This window comes from Drosophila navojoa, chromosome 3 (genome assembly GCF_054131105.1).
Source record: "Drosophila navojoa isolate 15081-1374.11 chromosome 3, UAZ_NAV_1.0, whole genome shotgun sequence".
NCBI lineage: Eukaryota > Metazoa > Arthropoda > Insecta > Diptera > Drosophilidae > Drosophila > Drosophila navojoa.
The window spans coordinates 7,818,855-7,843,197 of NC_142891.1; the positions used below are offsets into that span (position 1 = coordinate 7,818,855).

At 38.1% G+C, this 24,343-nt stretch overlaps 1 protein-coding gene across 1 annotated transcript in view; it reads left to right on the forward strand.

Moving 5' to 3' along the window:
* The window catches only part of side-II (sidestep II transmembrane protein), an 85,803-nt gene extending 62,371 nt beyond the window's left edge, over positions 1–23,432 (forward strand). Inside the window, exons 10-20 of the mRNA XM_089257411.1 lie at positions 1,811–1,941; positions 2,943–3,102; positions 7,793–7,895; positions 10,078–10,189; positions 10,300–10,381; positions 11,327–11,468; positions 13,556–13,737; positions 15,370–15,557; positions 15,665–15,776; positions 16,332–16,597; positions 21,731–23,432. Of these exons, the coding sequence (XP_089113537.1) occupies positions 1,811–1,941; positions 2,943–3,102; positions 7,793–7,895; positions 10,078–10,189; positions 10,300–10,381; positions 11,327–11,468; positions 13,556–13,737; positions 15,370–15,557; positions 15,665–15,776; positions 16,332–16,597; positions 21,731–22,399 (2,147 nt within the window). The 3' untranslated portion in view covers positions 22,400–23,432. The remainder of the gene's footprint in view (positions 1–1,810; positions 1,942–2,942; positions 3,103–7,792; positions 7,896–10,077; positions 10,190–10,299; positions 10,382–11,326; positions 11,469–13,555; positions 13,738–15,369; positions 15,558–15,664; positions 15,777–16,331; positions 16,598–21,730) is intronic.
* Positions 23,433–24,343: the final 911 nt, after the last annotated feature.

Genomic DNA, 24,343 nt, shown 5'->3' on the forward strand with positions numbered 1-24,343 from the left:
ACCTATATACATATCTATACCTATACCTATATATCCCTATGCTAAACTCAAAATATTTCCCACATGTTTATGAAATGTACAGCACCACGAATTTTCCTAGATATTGAGACACTGATTTTGGCTGCAGCTGTAATATTTCTTTATCACTCTGCTTTACGCCCTGTTCACATGTCCTTTTGCTCATAGCATTCATTTGCCTTAAACTCTTAGTTCCAATCAGTTTGCCACTAACTTTTGGCTTTAAAAACACCAGAGCTTAGCTTTAAAACGGCCAAATCGTAGCGCATATATATCATTTCATGTGATATAATAAGGCAACTTTCATTTGCACATAAATTGCTGGAGGCTCGATCGATAGGCTGTAACCAAAAAGAAGGCAGAGAGAGAGAGAGGGAGAGGTGGGGAGTTTTCTGGTTTCATTTTTGCAGTTTGCTGGCAGCTAACGGTAAATGATAATCACAAAAATGGCCTGCAACATGTGTGCGGAAATACGGCGTCGCGACTTTCGACGAAAGAGTTTTTGCAGCGGGTCCCTTTCGAGCACTTTTGCTGATTGGCGAGGCGACTGCTCAGAGCTCAGACCTTTGCGTACAGCGAGGGGTGGAAACGGGGTGACAGGGGATAGCCGAGTAGGCGACTAGAGGCGGGTGTTAAGTAAACTTTGCGAGGCCATTCAAAAGTGAGCAAACTTTTGGCCCCATCGTCGCCATCGTCGTCGTCGTCGTCTAACTCTTGACTGGCGCCGTTTGGCTTTGGCCGCCAATAACTCAACAATATTAAGGTTGGCACGTGGCACGTCCTTCCTTTAAACCGTTGAACGTTGAACGTTGAACGTTTCAACGTTCAACATGCTGGCCGCAGCCTTTCTAAGGTCCTCTACACTATGCTATGCCCTGCCCTGCCGTGCCGTACCGCACCGTTCCGTGCTTTGCTGTGTTTGTCGCAAAGTTTGTGGCTCGTTAAGCAAATTCAAACGACTTAAGCGGCAACACATGTTCGCAAGCAGCGCCACAGGCCAGGCGCACCGATCCCTGTTACTTGTCCCCAGTTGCCATTAGCCTGTGTTGTTGCCATAACTCTTTGTTGATGTTGATGCTGTTGCTGATGCTGACGCTGATGCTGATGTTGCTGTCGTTGCAGCAAATCGCTCTCATATTTGCCAAGCACTATTAAATCAAATAGATCACTCGACTTATTGCGCAGCTGATGGCGGCCAATTGTAGAGCCAGGGCGTATATATAGTAGGCAATGTCTTAGGCAGTTGAAGAGAGTGAGAGAGCAAGACGCTGTTCTTATTTTAAAATACATTGAAGATAAATCAAGGAGAGTTGGGTTTAAGTATATATATACTAAATTACTTAAATGAAAAAAAATTGTTATTTTTTTATTTAATTTTTTATTGAATTTTATTTGCCTTGAATATTTTATAAAACAAATTATAATTATAAATAATTACTTAAAAATATAAACGCGACTCTTTGTGCAGCTGATGGAGGCCAATTGCAGAGCAAGACGAGCCGAAACATATAGTAGGCACTGTATTGCGTAATTGAGGGTTAGAGAGGAAGAGCCGAGAGAGATAAAGAAGGGAAGAGCCTGTTCTTAACTTAAATTACATTGACGATAAACCACATATATATAAATATACATATGTAATACGTATACTTAATAAGTGTATATTAATTAAAAGAATTACTAATTGAATATACCCATACGCATCCCCTCTCCGACAAGCCTTTGTTTATAATGTGCAATTAATCATTTCTCAATTTATAGCTCTCGCCTAATACCTGTCTATAATTGTTTGCAGATCCTCCGTTGGTGACGCTGCGTTTGGGCTCCACGCTGACACCGGATGATATCAAGGAAGGCGACGATGTTTACTTCGAGTGTCACGTACAATCGAATCCTCAATGGCGGAAACTGTTGTGGTTACATAATGTAAGTCGCGTGAAGCCAGCTGGAAATGAAACCTCATGGCGAACCCCAAATACCGCCAAGCACACACACACTCACGCACACACACGTACACTCTCATACACGATGGCAACAGGAACTGAGCTTCAGGTCGTGCTCGAGTCTGCGCTCGTTGCTCGATGCTCTGACCCCGGCTGTCTGCTTGGTTGCTTTCCATTCATTTTCTGTTTAAGTGTCAATAGCATTGGCTAGTTGCATATGGCTGCTACTCCTGCTGCTCCTGCTCCTGCTGTTGTTGCTATTGCTGTTGCTGTTCCCTGCTGCATTTGCTCATTTCAATTCATTTCACACCAAGGCTGACGACGCGTCGTGGCCAAGGGGCCAAGGGGGCTAGGCTAGGGAGTTGAGAGTGACGCCGCCATATGCCATTCCATTTCCCAAAATAGTTTTGGGATTTGCGGCATTGATTTAAGCAGCGCTTTGGCTGCAGTCGCTCACTTGCAGTCGCCGCCTTCGTTCCTTCCTCTCAATCAATCAGCAAAGAGCATACGTATGGCCCGAGCTGACATGGAAGTCAGCCATAGTTGTTGGCCTTTCGAATTGAATCGGTTTATCAGTAGCGTTCTCCTCTCTGAATGGACTCTGAATGGCCTAACAAGCTCGACTCGATTGCTTTGCACATCTCAGGCAAATTGAAATTGCAAACGTTTGCCGAAAATATGACAGCAGGATGAAGCAGGTCTATTAATTGAAAATAGATGTTTGGGAAATGCTGACGGAAACTGACAGAAAACTTTCGCTAACAAAAAGAAGACTTTGTTTGTGGAAGGAAACGGATGAAATATGGCTGAAAAGTGCCCCAAATTCTTATAAGAGCGCAGCCTTTCACTCTCTTTTGTTTATTTCTTTTCTACAACATTTCATATTCCTTTGCTTAAACATTTATCAGGCCTGCACAGCGTTATCATAATAACAATAATAATATTTCAGCTTGAACAATAAATATCCTTTACCACTCCGTACAGGGCATTCACTTGGAACACAATACCTCCGCTCGCGTCATACGCTCCAATCAGAGCCTGGTGCTGCAGAAGATAACGAAACACTATGCGGGAAATTATGCGTGCAGCGCCATCAACGACGAAGGCGAAACGGTCAGCAATCAGTTGCCGCTGCGCGTTAAATGTGAGTAGAACAAACATATATATATAGACACTGCAAAAAACTGCTTGCTATACAGATCAAGCATATACTTTATATATCTAGAGTTGGCTATTTTTTTGTTTTCCTGCATATCAAAACTATGTTCACTAATATTGCAAGAGATAACAGATCATAGATCAATGCGTAGTAGAACAAATATGCGGGCTTATAAATACATATACATATGTATATAAAGAGATGTTGCTAGAGTCTGATCCATGCGTAGATCAGGAATATACTCCTAAAATCTAGAGATATGCAAGAGAGCAACTTTTGCATAGATATATCAACGCTCCAGAGAGTTGCCTGTGCCATGTACTCCTGTATATATTCACATATTGATAGAGAGCTGTTCAAGAGATCACGAATATACCCTTTAGTAAAAAAGATTTTTTATTATTTTTGCCTTTTTATCAAAGAGAATTCTTCATATTTAGTGGAACTCAATACATAGATTAGGCATATATTTTATAACCCCAGAAAGTTGCTATGTGTGTATGTATTTGCTCTAGTGTGTCAAATCTCTCTTGTAATGAAGCGCAAGACTTAATAAATAGTTCAGGCAGATTCTCAAGATTGTATATTCATATATTAAAAGAGCAGCTGAAGGTCGAATTTGTAGAATATATGTATATAAAATAAAGTTGTTTCCCTCTAACTTTTTGAATGTATAGCAAAGCATATTCAGATATTATCGAACATGTATATATTTATAATTTAATCTTAGAGCATTGTTGCCTGTTCTTTGTTTTTCTGTATATCAAAATCATAGATCAGCCAAATATACCCTGTAATCCCATTCAATTTTTACTTTCGCTCCACATCTGTTGGACTTACTCGGAGTTTGCTGGAATGCCTCATCTATCTGGTTGTCTGGCTCTCTGGCTCTCGGGCTGACCCTTTGACCCATGTCTCTTATCACACAGTCAGACAGCGACGTTGTCAAGCTACAACGGCGACTCCACAGCCCACTCTCGTCCCCTTCACAGCAACCTTTACTTTTTTTTTTTTGATGTATTGCATGTTTTTTTATTTTTTCCTCCACTTTTGTTGAGCTCGACCGTTTTCATTTTACAACTGGAGCTCTTGAGCTGAACTCGAGTTGAGTTGTTGTCGCTCTCGTCGACGGCGTCGTCTCGATGTGGCGCAGTTGCAAGTCAAGGCTGTGAAAATATTTTTCATTCCGCTTTTTGCATAAATACAACATTTGCCAACAGCAGCAGCAGGAGCAGCAGCAGTAGCAGCTACAACAGCAGCAGTAAACCGCCTCGCGTTTCCTCATCATCCGAAGCCTTGCGTCGCTTATCTGGAAAATCCAGTCGCTTTTCATATGCTTGCCACATGCGTTGCCTCATATTTCATTGCTGCTGCTGCTTCTGCAGCTGCCGCGGAATTATGCTTCAATTTAACAGGCCGCGAAATGTTGCCAGCTCCAGCTGCAGCTCTTCTCCTGCTACTACTGCTGATCCTGCTGCTCCTGCTGCTGCTGCAGCTGCGCTTTAATTCAAGCAATTTGACAAGCGCCTTCGCTCGGCTGCTGATCGCGCTCATAATGAGTTTCTGAGCCGGATTTAGCGGCATATATAGTCTGTTGCCCGTCCTTTTCTTTTCTCCTTTTTTTTTTTGTGTGTTTGCCTGTGGGCCATACACATGTTGCAACAGCAATTCAAATGCCACTTCTGCTTCTCCTCCTTGCCACTTGCAACTAGACTGACGCATTGCTTCGAGCCATAAATTAAATGCCTTTACGATGCAGCCTCCGCTGCTGCTACTCCTGCTGCTGCTGCTCCTCCTCCTGCTGCTGCTGCTCCTCCTCCTGCTGCTGCTGCTGCTGTTGACGTCTGCTGACATTCTGGTTTTTCTTCAAGCGACAAACTTATATTTCTTTTCAATTGCAGCTAATGCTTAAAGATGCATTACATATATAAGTATGTTTACGTATCCTTAAAATAGAAGTGTATTTAAACATGTTTACAAACTGTAATGAGAGCTCAGCTATTGTGTAAAGCAGATTTTATACCAAGAATAATATTAAATTTGTTAAAATGAAAGAGGCGTTGCTGGCAAATAAATCATATGAGACGATTTGGCCCTGTTCGTCTGTCTATCCTCCAGTCCATAAAATGAATATTATTTGTCATCGTTGACTTCGTTGTACATAGTCATTACATAGTTATTTTAAAATAACATCAGTAGTTAACATAATTACAAATTGATTTTCGCCCTTGCCAAAGAGCACTGTTAATGTACTGACAGCCCCTTGGGGTATGCAACGATTTTTTATATCGTGCATATTTTTGGCTGTTGCTAGCAGCAAAGAAATAAAATCAGTTACATTATTTGACAACATTATTAAATGCTCTTTGCATTTCGACAATTTTTAATATTTGAATCTATATTATTTGTAAATATCTCGTAAATTAAAACATAATATAATTGGGACACTTGCACTTAACATGATTACAACTCTGCTAAACATATGTATGTAAAAATGGACCCTCTTAGCTGATGAACGACTTTAGCTTATGGAACATAATTATGAAAACAATAAGTTACGTTCCCAGAAAGGAAAGCATACAAATTGGTTGCTAATCTATACGATTACGTATTTCTAATAATAGTATTTCAAAGATTTCAAGTAATTTTTCCTCAGATATAAATATAACGTAAAAACACTTATATACGTTGCTAATAACAGACAAATTAGCTATGCTTGTGCCTCAAGTACTTGTTCCATAGATAATAACTTACTCTACAAGCACTTCAGATTATATCAATAATAATATATGTACATACTACTAATATCAAGTTCCAGTTTATTTTTAGAAATATCTGCTCTTAATTTGCTAATTAATTATATTAATAATCTAATCTAATCCATGAGGAATTTCAAATATTCAGCTATTCTTGCCTTCTCACACTTTTAATCTCTGCGTTAAGCATCAAAGGCAAAAGCAAATGCTTTCGCTCAGTTGCTCTCTCTCTCTCCCTCTCTCTCAGTCTGGTCTTAGATATGTTTCTCTCGCGGTGACTCTGCTCCCTCTCTCTCTCTCTCTTTCACACTCTCCCTCTCTCTCTCAATGTAATTTCCTACATTATGTTTGATGTCATTGAACTTCGGGCGTTTGTGCCAGCAACAAGTGCTTATTCAAGGGCTGTCTCGAGTGCTGCCTAATTAGCTGTCGACTGATCAAACAGCCCTCGTGAACTCGTAATTTAAATAAGCAACAGCAACAATTACAACAGGGAAGCGAAAGAGCATGAGGAAGAGGAAGAGAGCGGCTCTGTTATTTTTTGGCTAATTAATTACGCCCTTTTGTAAATTTTTAAGACAAACAATTCATCAAAAATTCAACTTGCCTGACTGCTAATGCGTTTGGTTTTTCTGCTGGGGGTTTGGGTTTTGGGTGGCTAGGGGTTCTGGGGGTTGGGTTGGTTGGCTCTTTAACGCAATGGATTAAAGGTACGAGGGAAAGGTGGTGGGTGGTTGGCGGGTGCGTTCTGTTGACAACAACGTGAAATTACGCATACGCCACGTGTGCTGTCAGCTAATAATCCTTTAACATTTATGAACGCCTTATTTACCTGCGAGTACTAAATCATGTTGCCACATCAATTAATTTCAAGTAAACAAGAACGCCAACGCGTTGCCACCCAACGTTGCCTCTGACACTGACTGACTGCCGCACTGGCAGCCAGCCCCCATTCCCACGCCCAGCCCCGCGCCGCCCGCTCGCAGCCTAACTGATGAGTGAGCCGCCCAGCTGTCTAAATCACTTTTGTGCGTTTGCCTCAACGTGATCAACGCCCCAGCAACTTGGCAAGCAAAAGAAAATGAGTTGCCTCATTTTTCTCCCAGTTTTTTTCTTGTTGTTCTTTCATTTTGTTCTTTTATTTATATTTTTTCGCATTTGCGACCTGGGTGACTGCTATAAATGTAGCTATAGATGTCTTCTCTTGATTACTATAAGAATTATTTTTAGTACTATTGATTTCGCGAGAATCGCGATTAATTTCACTCTGCCGTGAAAATTATTCAATTATTGTAATTGTTTGAAGAAATGTTTATTAATATTCAATGTGAATAATAAATAAATATTAAACTATATACCAAATATATAATGAATAAGGCAAATATTTAATAAATCTATTTACTATATATGATATATAAATAGGAATTATTAAGGGCTTCATAAATTAAGATCAATATTGCAAAAAAAAATAAATAAAATAAAATAAATAAATAAATAAAATAAAATAATTATATACAATAAAACTTAATAAAATAAATTAAAAATAATTACAAAATAAATATAGTGAATAATCTATAATAATATATTCTGAATATTTCAAATTAACCCTAAGTACTTATAATATAATTATAATATGATACTGAATAATTTTGAAATATTTGTTAAAATATGTTATTTATTCTGAAAGGACTTCAGTTTGAGTTGATTTTCCCGATTATCTTTGTAGTTACATTGAGAAGCTCAAGCTGTTTGTGCCTGTTGATATGCTAAAAATGAGTATATTTTTATTGCCTATGTCTATAGCCTATTGCCTATGTCTATATGCATTCAATTTATACAATATGTGTATATTTATGTACCTATACCTTCACAGCTACTTGCCTACATATTGACATTGCTCTCTCTGCTTCTCTTATCAGATACACCCGTTTGCAAGCACACGGATCGCGTTATACTAATCGGTGCCTCTAAGGATGAGACTGTTGAGGTCGTATGCGAGATACAAGCGGATCCGCCGCCACGGTAAGTATTGACAGAGAGAAAATCGAAAAACAGTCAAAGAAAATTCATTGCTCTGCAACCCTTCACGCGCCCCTGGCAAAGCTTTGCCTCCCATTTTCTTTCTCTCTGTTTTTGTTGTTGTTGTAGGCAATTGCTTCCGGTTTCCTGTTGCATGGAAGTTTGCTAAATTGATAAATGGCTGTAATTGTATATATATGTGCGTGTGGGTGTGTGGATGTGTGTGTTTGCGTGGGTGTGCGAAACGGAAAATGCTGTTTGTATGTTAGGAAATGTGCGAAATTCAGCAATATTTTGATTTGCCGGCACTTCAAAGCGTTGTCCCTGCCTGCCACGCCTTCGCTAATGTGAGGCACTTTAATTTATTTTAAATATGCAGCTGCCGCCACAGTGGTGGGGAGGGGAGGCAGCTGGCGCTCACTGCTGGACTCTGTTAATTCGCATTGCCACATTTGCCCCACTTTAATGTTTTTTTAATGAGCCAGCCGCCGCCTTCGCACCACAACGCACCGCTGCGGCCTGTCGGGCGACTTTATGCTCGTCTCGCGTCTCTCCATCTCGCTCGCTCTGTCGCACTTTCTCTCTCGCTCTCTTTTTGTCTGTCCAGCTGCCTTGTCTTGTATTTAATTTCAATTTTGCGTTCTGTTTTTCTCTTTTTGTTGTTGTAGGGCTTGCTCTTCTCGTTGCTGTTGTTGCCTTTGTTGGTGTCTGTGGCTGCGTCTTGAGTTGACGCTTTATGCTAAAATAATTAATCATTAGCTGGCGCAAAATATGCGCGTTGTTGCCGCTGGCAGCGCAGCTGCCCTGTGTAATTGTTGTGGTACAGCTGCGATAGCGAGCTCTCTAGGCGAGGCGGGACGGGCTGCAGTGTGAGTGAGAGGGGCAAGCCTCGCCCGGGGCCGTTGCTCAGCTGGAGCATTACAAAAAACTGCTGCATACTTTTTAAGGCCGGCAGAGGGGCTAGCAGCGCGCCGCTGGGCTAGCCCAAGGTGGGCGGCTACAAGTTAATTTATCAGCATTTAACTGCTTGACAGCGATGCCAGCTATTTCGTTGATCCTCTTTTTTCGGCATTGCTTTTTTCGTGTGTAATTCTTAAATTAAAGTATCATTTTGTGAAAAATGCAAATCATTCGGTAGAGTAAGCATTAAAGCGGAAAATTCTTAAAAATTTAATTGAAGAAGAAAATTGATTTTATAAATCTTTTCATTCGGAAAAGAGATAACACAAATATTATGAATGTAGTACTAAATGTTGCTGTTAAAATTAAATTGAGCTTGCTCCTCAATAACAATATTGAGTAATATTGAGTATTTTAACAGATATGTTCATGCCTTTCTGTTAGGGATATTGAATTCATTTACGACCTAACATAAGGAGCAGCATGAAGAGTTTGTTAAGTTCTGTTGCCAAAGTAGTAGAACATCATTCAGCTGTTAATTGCTGCTGCTGCTCTCTTCGGTTAACGTCAACAAATTATTTTGTTCTACGCCATTTAACTGTTAGCACACACTATCCGCTCTCTGGATTTTTACAGTGGGATCTAGCGCTGGCATTACACGGCGCTGTTAGCTCATTATGCTCTTATTACTGTTTTGCTATGCAATCTCTTAGCGAACATAATCCGCTCTGTGACTTTTAATAATGCGACGAGCTGTTAAGTCTCTTCTCTTTTAAATTTTATGCTTCTGCAGATTGTTTATTGATTGATTTCATTATATACATACATATATATAACAGATATGCTATATATATATTCCTATAGATATATATTTGCATATAGCTATTAATAATTTATTGAGGCAGTGGGAAAAACTGAAAGCGTCCAACCGAATATGCCAGAGATAATTAACCTTTTAAGAGGCTTTTCATGTGCGAAGCGGAGTCAACTCTGTTCATCTACGGTGGTCAACTGTAATACTGTGATGGCGTGTGTGTGTGTGTGTGTGTTTAACCTTTAATATTTTAACGAGCTATTTTAAAAATGTAAGACTTTTCAAACATGACTCACTCTTCTGTTTCTTTCTCTCTCTCCCCCATGTGACATTCGCCCTTTTGGCTGGACTGATGTTTCTGTCTTTTGCATGCGCTTGCCACTGACAACGCAACTGTCAAAATGTCAACGCAACACAAACAACAACAAAAACAACAACAATGATAAAAATAAAACCAACAAACACATGCAGAACATTTCGCTGGAAATTTAACAACTCTGGCGAAACTCTGGACGTGGGCAGTGAACGATTCAGCGTGAATGGAAGCCGCAGCATTTTAAAGTACACTCCGGTTACAGATCAGGTAAAGGCCATCTACCTTGACCAATTAAGAAGCGTACATATACATACATACCATAAGTCGCTTCTGTACAAAAATATACATATATATTTTTTTACTTGACATATTTGCAGGATTATGGTACACTGTCCTGCTGGGCAGCTAACGAAGTGGGAACACAGCAGCATCCCTGTCTCTTTCAAGTTGTTTTAGCAGGTAATTCAGCGGTAGTTCAAGTTGAGCTATATTATGAAATATTCACATGAAAAGTTGCTATGTTTGAACATCTGTATATATCAGTGGCAGTAATTGTGTGCTTAGTTTTTTTTTTGACAAAAGACTTAATCTTTATTCATATATTTGAGCTGCAGAAAATCGAAGAGCACGAGTAAGTGAGGTGCACAACAGGAATTACAGCGGGCATTTCTGTGTAGAGTGTAGAAAATAACTCAGCCACTATTATTACTCTTTGATGTAAGGAGACGGGCTGTTGCTAACAGAAAGAATAACATAACAGAGTGGCCATTGCTGTGGAGAGAGAAGTCTGTTGTCTACAGCAGTAGTCTCAGCAGCAGTAGCCGCTCTGTTAAGTGACGCTTTCTGTCCCACTCTCACTCAGCTTACAGCGCTAGCAGATCAGCCATTGCTGTGGAATGAGCGAAATAGAAGTCAATCATAAACGCTCTTTCTTCTGATACAGAGTACTGCGTATGAAGCAGCGTAAGCAGAGCTGAAGATGTATAGGTGTGAGTGCAACAGATGCATAGGAAGCATCAGAGCGATTAAAGTAGTGCTGTTGAAACAGCAGAGCGAAGGGTACAGAAAGTATTTGAGAGTATTTCTGTTAACAGAGTGGGATAAATAAATCTGTTGTCTACAGTATATATAAGTACACCAAAGGCACGACGTTATTTAAATTCATATGCATTGTTTAAGCGTAGCAACTGATTTCTGTGCGTATATCTGCCCGCTGAGTGTTTCGCTTTTCACCTGAACAAGTTAAGGCCACAAGCAAACACTCATGGGACTCTGGTTGTGTCAACAGAACATCTGTTCATTGCTCTTCTTTCTTGTTTTCTCGCTTACTCATTCATGTTAATTTGCTGCACCATCTGTAAACATTGGACCACATAAATTTCGATTCGGACCATCTGGGCGCAGCTCTGCCAAATGGCGTCAGCAATTGCAGCATCTTCAATCGCACCGAACTGAGTGTTGACATACAATGCATACCCGGCTACGATGGCGGCCTGCCGCAAATATTTGTGCTCGAAATGTTTTCAACACGCACCGGCCTTACCAGGTAAGCATATTAATCAGCTACACGTATAAACCGACAACTACAACAAACGGATTGCCACACACACACACAAACACACACGTACACAGACACAGGGAGACATAAAGAGCAAGCACGTTCTCCTCTGTGGATTGCTTATAAGCGGATTACGTTTGGGGAACTTTGCTTAGCTGCCGCCCCAAGGCTCAGCTTTTCAGCATATGTCAAAAAAGTCAAATATGCGATTAAATATTACCCGAGGTTAATCAAACTGTGTTGCAAGTGTATTAATAACATACAAGAAAAAGAAAACGAGTTGAGAAAATTAAAAATAATTCATGACTCGGGCATATATATAGCACGTGTGAATTTTAGTATAGTAAAGGACTCTCTTAATGCCACATAAATATGGAATAGTTGGGTATGGCATGAATAATACATACATATATGAAGTATGGAAACTCATTTATAAATATATAGATATGTACATATAGAGAAGCTTATTTTCATAACATTTATAAATAAAAGATATATTTATAATGGTCTCCTATACCCAAGCCCGCATCCACTCCCACACGCGCAGTGAGGAGAATTTCTATCTGCATTTGACAGCCTCCTGAAAGCGATATTATTCAATATCAGTTTCAGTTGGACAATTGCGGAGCGACAGCAAAAGCGAGTGAGAGAGACACAGAGAGGGAGAGAGAGAGAGAAAGAGACAGGCAGGAGGCGATTCAAAAGCGCCCACAACTCCTGCTCTTAGCAGGGGGCGGGTGTGTAATTAGGCGTAAAAGAGAAGGCCTTCGGGCCAAGTTGATTCCATTCCAAACGTTTTGCCGGCGTAAATCAACAATTTATATGCATGTCAAATGCGTGTTTAAAAAGATGCGCATTTTATTACCGAGCTCAAACCCAAAAAGAATCGAATCGTATTCATATGCACACACCCACACACGCACACACACACATACACAGATTACATTATGCGGCAGGCAATGTATAAATTTTCTCGAAACGAATCGAAGCGAAGCCGCAAACATTTAATAAATATTGCTTATTAAAACAATGCCAAAATGGCCTGAAGGGAGATGTGTTGTTTGGGCAGCGGACAGCGGGCAGCGGGCAGCAGCTCCAGAAAAAATATCAAAGGACCCTCATTCAAAGAGATTGCGCCAAAACGCAACAAACGTCCTCATCAATGTAAAAATGTTTGCTGACGTAAATGGGAAAAGAAAAAGGCTAAGATGAACTCTCTATACTCTATAAAATGGATAGAGGCGAATGAAAAAGGTGTGACGTGAACGTGATATAAGATATAGATAAGGAGTTGGTGCTGATACTAAAATAATAAATATATATAATAGTTATTGAATAGGAGACAAACATTGATTTAGAATTTAAATAAAGGAAGAGAATTTAACGGTTAATTATATGCCTCCATTTATGCAGGAAATTCCCCATGCACTGTCTCATTTGATAATTAATATTTATGTAAAAAGAAAATATTTCTGATCAAATCGTAATAATTATAAATTCAGCTTCAGTTTTCGCTCAGTGTATTACGTATTGCTTCATGAATCTCTAATACCTCAATCTGAGAGCATTCCAAGGGATGAAAAAATGATGCAAAATGTATATAGACATTGAACCCTAATATTTCAGAGTTTGCCAAAAAATAAAGAGAAGAGAAAAAAAAGAGGAGACAGGAGACAGGAGACAAGAGACAAGTGAAAGCCGCAACAAGGCAAAAGGCATCAAATTTAAATTGAGGTCATGATTGGAGCAATGCTTTGGTTAGATTTGGGCTTCGGTTTGTGTGTGTCTGGGGCATTGGGCGGGCTGTGGGCGTTTTCGCTTGATTTGGGCCGCATAGTCCAAGGCAGAACTGTAAAAAGCGTAAGCTGCCAAAAAAAAAAAAGAATATATATATGTACATATATACATATATAGTTTGCGAGAGGGTTTCTCTGTCAAACCTGACATTTGATTGCACATGATTAAGGGCTTAGAGCTGTTGATTTGCCATGCTGATTTAATAATGCATAATGATGATGATGATGATAATAATAATAATAATAATGTTTATCATGACGCTCTAAATCTTTGCACAGATTCAATCTGAGCAACGCGGAGGAGGCGCTCTTCTCGCTGGAGAATCTGGACACGCTCACCTCGATGATGATGCAGGAGAACAACTCGTTGAGGCTGCGCATTTACTCCTACAATCAAAAGGGACGCAGTGCAGCATATCTGTTGCCCGATTTCATAATTGGCTCAACGGCTTACAAGACAGGTGAGTGGCACGCAACATAACAAACACACACACATACGCACTCACTCACTCACTTACACACACACACACAAATACACTCAGCTGGCTAGGCTTGATTGATGGATGGGAATTGTTGGGCTGCTACTTGCATTTGACACGGAAAAGCAGCCTCTGAGAGCATAGCTCACCCGAGTCAGCTGCTTTTCAGTGATTTCATGTTTTAATCCCCGGCCAGTCTTGTTGTTGTCTACTCGCCTACTTGCTACTCCACATATGGCAGCGACACTTGACAGGTACCAGAGTCATCTGCAGTACTCACATAATCAACATGCCCGACTTCTGCTTGGGCCACATTCTGCTGCCTTGAAATATGTGCAAAATTACTTTCAGATCTGCCAGCTGCACTGCAGCAGCAGCAGCAGCAGCAGCAGGTGTAGTAATAGCAAAACATCGTTATTTTATATATGTATACATATATGTGCAGTACACATTGATTATGTGGAAAAATGTGTGCTCATTTGCACAGACGAATAACAAATATGAGTAGCATGGGTACGACTCTAGGGAATCTAAAAATATATACATATATAGATAAAATAAAATTAAGAAAATAATATAGAAATAAATAGAAAACAAATATCAAAAAGCTTCAATAGAAGAAAATAAATGAAAACCGAAATGAGAAGTTTAATAAAAATATATAAAATAAATAAATAAAATATAAATAACAAAAAATAAAAAACAAAAACAAAATTAAATAAATCAAAAAATTTATTTAAAAATCAATTAAAAAAAAAAAAAAAAAAAAACAAACCCAAAGCTATATTACATAAACAAAATAATATAAATAATATGAATAAAATAATAAAAGGCTTATATTTTTTAAATAAAAGAAACCAATATAAGAAAATAAATAAATAAATAATAATAATAAAATAAAAAATTATAAACTCATGAAAAAATAATAAATTTAAGAATAATAATAAATATTAAATTAAATTAAATATATAAAAAAAAATTAAATAAAGCCCTCACGAGCTTGCCAAATTTGTACAAATTATATATATTTGTCCACTTCCAAAAGGATATTCCCTTTCTTATTCATTTTCTCTACTAGATTCATTTTCAACATACTTATTAACTGATATAATAGTCCTACTAATCCCATTCATTCCAATATTGAAAATCCCTGTATTATTTTACTAATTTCAAGTCGAGTCTTGCAGTTGACCTAATACAAACTCCAAGCAAAGCCATCTCTTAATATATACAATTACCTTTAATCATATTTACCAAGCCAGGCACAAAACACATATAATTATAATTTACCCACATTTTTATACAACTCGCACCACTGTGCACCGTGTCTTGTAATATAAAAATAACTCATGTTCACATTTACTAAATTCTTCCAATTTTCATATGCTCGCACGAATTGCCTAAAAATAAAACTGTCAAACGTTAAATTGAATGGAAATGTCTATATGGGATACACACAAACACATTCACACACACACACACATGATGTACATGTGTATTATTTGCGACGGCCGATGGCAATCTATCTAAAATTGACGATGATTTATGACCGACGATTGTCAACCTGCAATTACGACAATAACTGATGACAACAATAATAACGTTAACACACAGACGACGATGTGACGCTGACGCTGTCGCCGGTGATTGTTGGCAGCGTTCTAACCATCATAATTATCGGGGTGGCCATCGCGATACGAATCTTTGTGGTTACATTCGTGCACAATCTGCGGCGCAATCGCCAGCACGGCAACAAGGCGACGGCAGCGGGCGTGGCCGCCCAAGCGGGCGACGTCTTCAAGGTGAGTGTGAGTGAGGCAACGAAGATTCATTTTTCCACCTGCTGCCAGTTTTCACTTTTCCATTCGCCATTCGCATGCAATTAATATTGTTTGATGACATTTTCCAGAGCAACAACCTGGAGAAGCCGCGCTGGCAGCACACGGACATCAAAACGACGAAATCATCTGAGGATTTGGTCGAGGATGAACGTGATCCAGATGTTATACCCTCACAATATGGTAAGCACATGCAATACACTTACTCTTCGAGTAGTTCCGCTATCTCAAGCAGTTGGTCATCAAAGTTATTAACAAAGATATTAAAAACTTTGTTTATCACCTAAACTCCATTTGTAATTCACTTTCTAACTGAGATTCAGATAGTCTTGAAGCGTATTCAGCATTCGACATTTAATCAAATTCTTATGGCTACTTTTCTGACATTTACTTTTCATGTGACTGGCTCTCCTGACTTTTGCTCTGCGGACAACGCGTAATCGTAATCAATCGCATCAACACAACAAAACGACCAACAACAACAACAACTACTACTACTACAACAACATCAACTACCACACCAAAACAATCTGAAACGGAACCAATAACCAATCCAATCCAATCCAATCAACGGATGCAATTTTCTTTTAATCGTAAATATTTTTAACGATGGTATACGCCATTCTAAAACGCAACCGCATGCTCACATGATAACTCCTGCTCAAACTCCTGTTCGGACTGCTGCTGGGACCCCCAAAAAACGTGGCAACACAACATCAATAAATTTCAATCGCACAGTTGGCGGCAGCAGCGCCGGCAGCAGCGGCAGCAATGCCTCCAATGTCGGCAGCACCACAGCCACCGGCACCGCCACCGGCAGCAGCACATCGACAGCGGTGGCTGCTGCTGCTGCCCCAGCAGTCGACCGCGATGCGCATCAGTTTGCGGCCTCAGCAACAGCAGCATCTGCATCAGCAACAGCAGCAGCAGCAGCAGCAGCAGCTGGAACGCCATCGGCTGTTGGACTGGTTGGCAGCATTTCCAAATGGTCACCCAATGGCAATGTAAGTAGCTCCCTTGACGCCTTTACCAAATGAGCCATAACTGTTTCTTATTGGAGTATGGAATATTATGTTTGGATTTTGGGATTTTATGTGAATGAATGAAGTCAAATGAAGCTGAAGAGCTAAGCAGTTAAAGTATATATCTACTATATATATATTATATTTATGTATATCTTATATATATTATACTATTAGACTAAAGTCTGAGCTAATTAGTGCAAACTCTGCTGCAGGCATAATTCAAATTAACAATAACTCTAACCTAAATGCCTCTTGCATTTGGCTTTAAATGGGTTAAATGGGAAATATTTGACTTAAATTGATATGACATACTTTGACATAATAAATTGGGTGTTTACAAAAACAAATATATGCTTGCATCTCATCTAACACAAGCTCAATGTGACTTAATTTTGACTATACAATGATTTGATTAGAGAATTTTGAGTGTCTAAATATTTAATTAAATACGTCCAATATGCAAATCAAATAATCAAATGGAAACGGAGCTGCAATGTATGTGTGTAAAGCAATTGCTAATTTCATTTGAAAATCAATCGGGTTATTAATAATAAGAGTGTATTAAGCCTGGCTAAAATAGTTGTATATAAGGTATACATGACATTTATTTGATTTAAGCAAATGGATATAGCTAAACAACATTGCGTATGAGCAATATTTATGTGGTTTTCTGTATCCGAATTCTCTGTAGTTATTGTGAAGCTTGAAATTTTTAATTCAGAATATGCTTCCAAAATATATTTATTGAGAATGAGCCTCTAGTGATATTATTCAATAACTTTACCTCGAACCGTAACGATTTCGAAGCTAAAATCTTTGCATTTTGTGCATTTCTGTGAGACTTTATAAACATTGGCAAATGAGAATCAAAATTGCCTTTTTGCAAGTGCAAAAGGAAAAGTTAAAGCTATATGAGAGCCAGCAAACTGTGGAATATGATTAAAAGGACGATTCAAGCGAAACGGCAATCGCTTGGAGTGTGAGCAAAATGTGAATGAAGCAGCAGCTCGATGATTGCTTTGACATTTGCATTGCCATTTGATTGGTTCGGCTTTTGGCAATATTTTCTGTAGGCTTTGAGGGTTTCGAATTACTGCCTCGTGTCAGGTTTATATTTTGTTGGTTATTATTAGCCACTCTGTCGATTTCTCGGTTCCACTTTCATTTATTTCCGCTTTTGGTTAGTTCTCTTTTCCTTACACCGAAAAACCAATCAAATACTCGAATTGCCAAATTGCTAAACAAAAGTGTGGACAACCGCAGCACGGGCATCAAATTCCAATAAAAAAGAAAAAAATAATATAAAACCCAAAGCCAAAAACCTCAGACCGAAAAACCCAAAGCATGCCAAAGGGTGTTTATTAAAAAAAGCTTTTAAACTGTCAGAGCGGACGCACAGCCGCTCACTCTTCCACTCCTCCACTCTTCCACTCCTCCATGTCCCTTTCATCCTGCTCGGGAGCTATAAATAAAAGCCATTGACTAAGTCCAGGGATAATGCGGCAAGCATTTCAGCATTGCAACCAAACAACAGGCAACTGGTAAGAGCCAACAGGCAACTGGCAACAGGCAAGCAGCCAAGAGCTAGCGACAAGGTAATTGCAAGCTTCGCTCCTTATTTCGCCCGTTAACAAACACAATACATCATGTCGAGCTAGCCATAATCAATCAATATTCTCCGTATTTTTATATTGCTCAACACACAGTGTGTTGACTGGAGGGGAGCGGCACTAGGGCGAGCACGGGATTTTGTGGCCGTAAATCAGTTGAATGTGATTGAATGTGCAACATGTGTGCGCCGTAAGTTTCAAACAAAAAGAAAATACAATGGAAAACTTGCTCAGAGATCTTGAATATGCAAATTTGTCGTGGATAAAGAGAGAGAGAGAGAGAGAGAGAGTTAGAATAAGAGAAGGAGAGTGAGAGTGAGACAGAGAGTGAAAGTCAAAATGAGAGAGTGAGAGTGTGGCAGAGAGTGAAGAGAATAGAAAGGAGGTAAAGTGTAAGAGTGTAAGAGTGAGAGAGAGAGAGAGACAAAAGAGAAATATACTATCTTTGGGAATAATAAAAAGAATGTTTCATATAGCAGGAGTAAGAGATGTGGATCGGAAGCAAAGCCGATCTGGCTATCCGACAGTTTGTCTATGAGTCCAGCCCTCTGTCTGTGTTCCTCTTCATGCAATTCGTAAAAGACCAAATATTTCAAAACTGTTATTAGGTCCTTCCATTGCAGAATTACTTTACTTTCTGGATCTTAACTCGCACGCTTAAGAGCTTCATGTTTAGTTTTAACAAACAATTCAAGCACTCAATTCCCAAAACTTTAACTGTAATTTACTTTAAAAATTGTATAAATCTATATCCAATTAGGCCAATATATATTCATAGATTTTAAAAATACTTGGAATTTAATTGTGCATATGTAACGAAAATAAATTTTATCAAATATAGAAAATATTTCATCGTTTTCACAATTCTAATGTGCGAAGCTTCTATAAAATATTCCTCTTTTCTCTTCTTTTTTCAAAAAGCAAAAACAAATAAAACATTTATATACAATTATGATTTTAATAATTGCATAAATTTAGGACAACGAACGTGTTTGCACTATTTATTGGTTCTATAAAATATTCCGAAATTGCGTTTGCTGCTGTTGTTGTTTTTGCTGTTGTTGTTGTTGGTTTTCATTATAAATGCGAGATAGGAGCATCTGCGCATCTGAAGCGCCCGCTCAACCATTTGTTTTCATTTCATTAAATTTGCAATTAGAGTTCATTTATGGATTTTGGTTTCGACTGGTCGAGATGGCCGGCATTAACATAAGCTGTTCCGAGTGCGATTAGAGTGCTTCCCGCTCCTGACCATATGTGCATGTTGACAACAGACCAGACCAGAGAGCAACCAATATCTCTCTATGCTATACTATGTATACATATATATATTCCATATATATGTATGTACATATATGAATAGTATTGCATTATATGCAAATAGAATGTTCTGCATGCATTTTACTAATCTATCCTGAAAGCTGAAGCAGAACACAATAAGCCCATTCGCAATGCCAAACCAAAATAAATGTTGAATAAGTAGAAATGAGCAAGTGGGGTGTGCTTGATCAGGACATACTCTGTAGCAAAAGAAATGAGTGTCTAACAAGCTGCAACTCAACAGCAACATTGAAAATAAATAATTTTAGCTATTTTGATCCAGGAATATGCACTGCCGTTGATTTAGATCTGCTAAAATATACTCTGCTTAGAGACTACACATAGGCAATATAACGAAAAATCCTTGTTGAAGAATATCGCCAGTCACTAAATAAATTAAGTGCTAAAGGTCCAAACAAAAGATGAGTAAATAAATAAATAAATATATAAATACATAAATAAATAAAAAATAAAAAATAAATACATAAATATATTAATAAATAAATAACTATATATAAATAAATAGGTAAATAAAAATTAAATAAATAAATGGATAAAATAAATAAATATATAAATGCATAAATAAAAAAAAATAAAAAAAAAATATATTAATAAATAAATAAATAAATATAAAAATAGGTAAATAAAAATAAAATATAAATAAATTAAATTAAAGAAAAAAAATAAATAAACAAAAAAATAAACAAAAATATTAACTGAAAAAAAAAATTAAATAAATAATTACATAAAAAACATATATGAATGTAAAAAAAATATATAAATAAATTAAATAAATAAAAAACATAAAAATAAAATAAATGAAATAAGAAATAAATATATAAATGAATAAATGAAAATAATAGAGAAATTTATAAATAAATAAATGCATTCGCAGCTTCGAGAAAAAGTACAAAATACCCTGTAATCAGAAACCTTCGGCCCTAATGATCCGAAAACAGTTGTTAAAGCGATTATAGTAAAGAAATCTTCAATGGCAGATGCTCAACAAAGTAACTTCAGTATATAAATTTTGATAAACCCTAAAAGCAGCATTTTCATGAAATTAAATTCATTTATAGCTCCAAAAAATTGCACAAGCCCAGCAAGTATATTTATACACTGCAAAAGGCATATAAGTAAATATTAAAAAAAAAAAAAAAAAAAAAACACACACACACACATGTTCCGGAGATAAGCAAGAGTCAGGGCTGCTTGGCTGAGTATTGCAGTGGGGTGTTGGGACAGCAAATGGAGTTTGGCTGCACTGATGTCAATTACATTTAAATTACCAGCAGGCAGGCAGCATGGGGGCGTGGCTCATGGAGCGTTGCTCATATTGGGCATAGCTCAATTCGTTAATTAAATATTTTTAAATATGGGCAAACATAACAGAAACAGGCGAATCGAGGCAAAATCTGAAACTCAACAGCAGCAGCAGCAGCAGCAATGCAATTCAGCAATTTGGTAATCGCATCGAGAGATTTTCAATTAGAATTTCCAATTGAACTGCCAAAAATAAAAGAAAAATAGAAATGTATTTTTCTATAATCAAGCGTTCGCTTTTCATGCTCTCACAACATTTCGGGGCAATTTGGGTAAAAATGTGAATACGCTTGAAATCGTAATAGGATTAAAGTTCATTAAGCGCATAAATATAAATGAATCTGTGAACAGAAAATCACACAGATGCGATAATATGCGGTTGGCAATGATTTATTAAATGCCGAATAATAAAATAAATAATAACATTTAATTATATACGTTTCATAAAATTTGCCAAAGTAATTTAGGAAAAATGTAACAGTTAAATAATGAGTAAATACCCTATATGAAATACCGGAGTGCCGTAGAATCCGATTATAGCTGTAGCCATATATATTTAATCTGTACTTTGATTGATTTTGATCAATTTAGTTTTGGCTAACTGTAAAGTTTAAGTTATGAATAATCTATCTATTTGTATTATGTCCAGCCTATAACTGCTAGAAAGTGTATACAAATGTCGTATTAAACGGTTTTAAAATAATTTAACCTAGTTACACTGGCGAATGCTTAAAATTTCTTTACAAAAATTTAGCGCAGCTCGGGCACGAATATTAGAGACTGTTGCTGATTTACCAACTGAAAACTTTCCGGTTGAGCGATTCTTTTCTAACTTTCCCATGCACATCTATGCTTGCAGGCACCGGGCATGACGACGACTACAGCGCTGTCCAGTGATCCGGCGAATCCGCCGGTCACCTACAACCAGATCAATGCACAGCGAGCGCAGCTGCTGGCCGCCGTTGCAGCGGCGGGAGGGGGCTGCAGCAGCACCGTCATCTCGCCCAGCAGCAGCATGATGGGCAGCCTGGGCATGGGCATGGGCATGGGCGTCGGCGTGGGCGTGGGCATGAGTGGTGGTGGGAAGCCATTGACGCTGGGCATGGGCGGCAACATCATTGGATCGCCCACATCGCTGTCCTCGACTGCGACGCTGGCAGCGCATTTGCAGCCGGCGCACAGCAGCGGCGTGGGCACTCTGCCGCCCGGCCTGGGCAGCGGCGGTGGGTATATACTGAATGCCTATGCCAGTGGCAGGCTGCAGCATACCCAGGGTCACACGGCCACCTTGAATCGTCATCATCATCATCAGCAACAGCAGCAGCAACATCATCATCATCAGCAACATCATCAGCCGGGCTCCGGCTCAAGCTTGCTGCTGGGCAGCGTGGGCAGCGTTATGGGCGTGGGCGTGACCTCGACAACAACCACCTCGTGCAATTCGTCGCAGGATTTGGATGACAACATCAATATAAATGCGATTAAGGATTGCCTCATGACGCAACGTGTGCCCGAGAGTTGCGTCTAAGTCGTCTAGACTCGAGATCCTCTATTAAAGCGAAGCAGACGTAAGCAGCTAGACCTAAACCTAGACTAGATAGTCAGCAAATCGTGCTAATTATATACATATATATATACTGATAGATATATGTATGTATGTATATAAGTGTGTAAGTAGTTGTATGTATATATGAATATGTTAGAATTCTGTTCCCGTTAAGGTGCTGTGCATAGCTAAGTTCTATTCCTTATGACCATCTGGCCTATCTTCCGCATAGATTTCGAGGCATATCCTTTTCCAATATCAAGAGAGAAATATCGATAGGCGCATATCCAAAGATTAGTTATTGAATCATATCAATATATGTGTATATTTGAGAACATAAATGCGACTTAGTCAATAAATCGAAAAGTTATCGATGCCATATCGATTAAAGGATATCATTTAATACAAATTCCAATTCAGTCTAAATTATAACGCAAGAACCATATTCGGTTACTCAAATATGTTGGCTATATCTCTCCAAACCGAATAAACTGAAAATTCTCTACATTTTTCCTTTACAAAGAAAAAGATGTAGAGAAAAACTAAAAGTAAAAATCAGTAATAATTAATGTTAAAATTAAGGCAACTTCTAAAAGACTCTGAAACTTAGTAGAAAAATTTTATTTGTAGCAAAAATGTTCCCAGCAAAAAAAGGAAAGAATTCTGAAGAAATCGGAGGTAGAAATATTACTATTAAGTCAACTGTAAATAAATAAACTCTTGCATAGTCAAATACTTGTATAAAGCAAATATTTATTTAGACTACGATTTTTGTTGTATTTGTATGTATATTTATCTATATATATAAATATGTGGCCAACTGCTAACTGTAAAGGCAGTTCGATTCGGTGTGAGTGTACCCGTTTATTGAATCGGGAATGTCCTGCATAGTAAAATTAAATATATATATAGAGAGCAGATGTAATGATAATGCAAATTGTTAGAGCGCATTGCGTTTAAGCAGAATTTAATGACAGAGTTTTAAGTTTAAAGAAAGTGTGTTAGGCTAACAAAAGGCAAATCTATGCATATAAATTGGTAAATCAATTAACTAAGTCATCAGAAATGTGACAAAAAATAAGAGTACTAAGCAAAATGGTAAAAATAAAATTATTAATTATTACAAAAAATATATAAAAATTCGATTTTTTTAAGTTGAGTTGGGAATTATAATCGAATGGGTAAGTAAATTGTATATATGTACATCTTAAACACAAATTGATATTATGGATTACTATTTTGAATATTTATATATATTTAAACTAAAACTATTCTAATTTTATTTATACGAGTTGAATTCAGTATTTATTTATACTTTAATATATATCCTTGATATATTCAAACTGAAAAGACCTTCAGCAATTTGTGATTTAGCTTAAGCACAGTCTATGATTCACCAAAATCCCAACTATCTTTTAACTTGTTGAGAGCTCAGCACTTAAGTAAACTCTTTGTAACTTATTGATTAAATATAATCAATTAAAATGAAGCAGGTATCTTTAGTTTGGCAGCACTTTCTGGTCGCCCTCGGCAATCAAAAAGTTTCTGCTTTCTTATTCATTTATCACACGCTCAAATATAATTTTGGGTGACCCACATCCACAGCTGGACCAATTAAAACCGCTGCTCAAATACGTGCCACAGCTCCGGGGGCGCCAAAGCCACAGTTGACCAACATACCACACTTGATAAGCCGCAAGAGCTGTCGAGGAGCCAAGCCAAGGCCAGTGAGAGAGAAAAAAAAGTATTTTAAATTTCATATGGTTTGGACTCGGCTCATTAGCAAATCAAATTTATACAAGACACGAGAGATATTTCTGGCCAGCTCAGCAGTTCGAAGAGTAACCCAACCACCCAACTGACGAACCAGCCGTGGTTGACCACACGAAACTTTTTGGACTGTAGGCAAAATTGACAGGAAAAGTG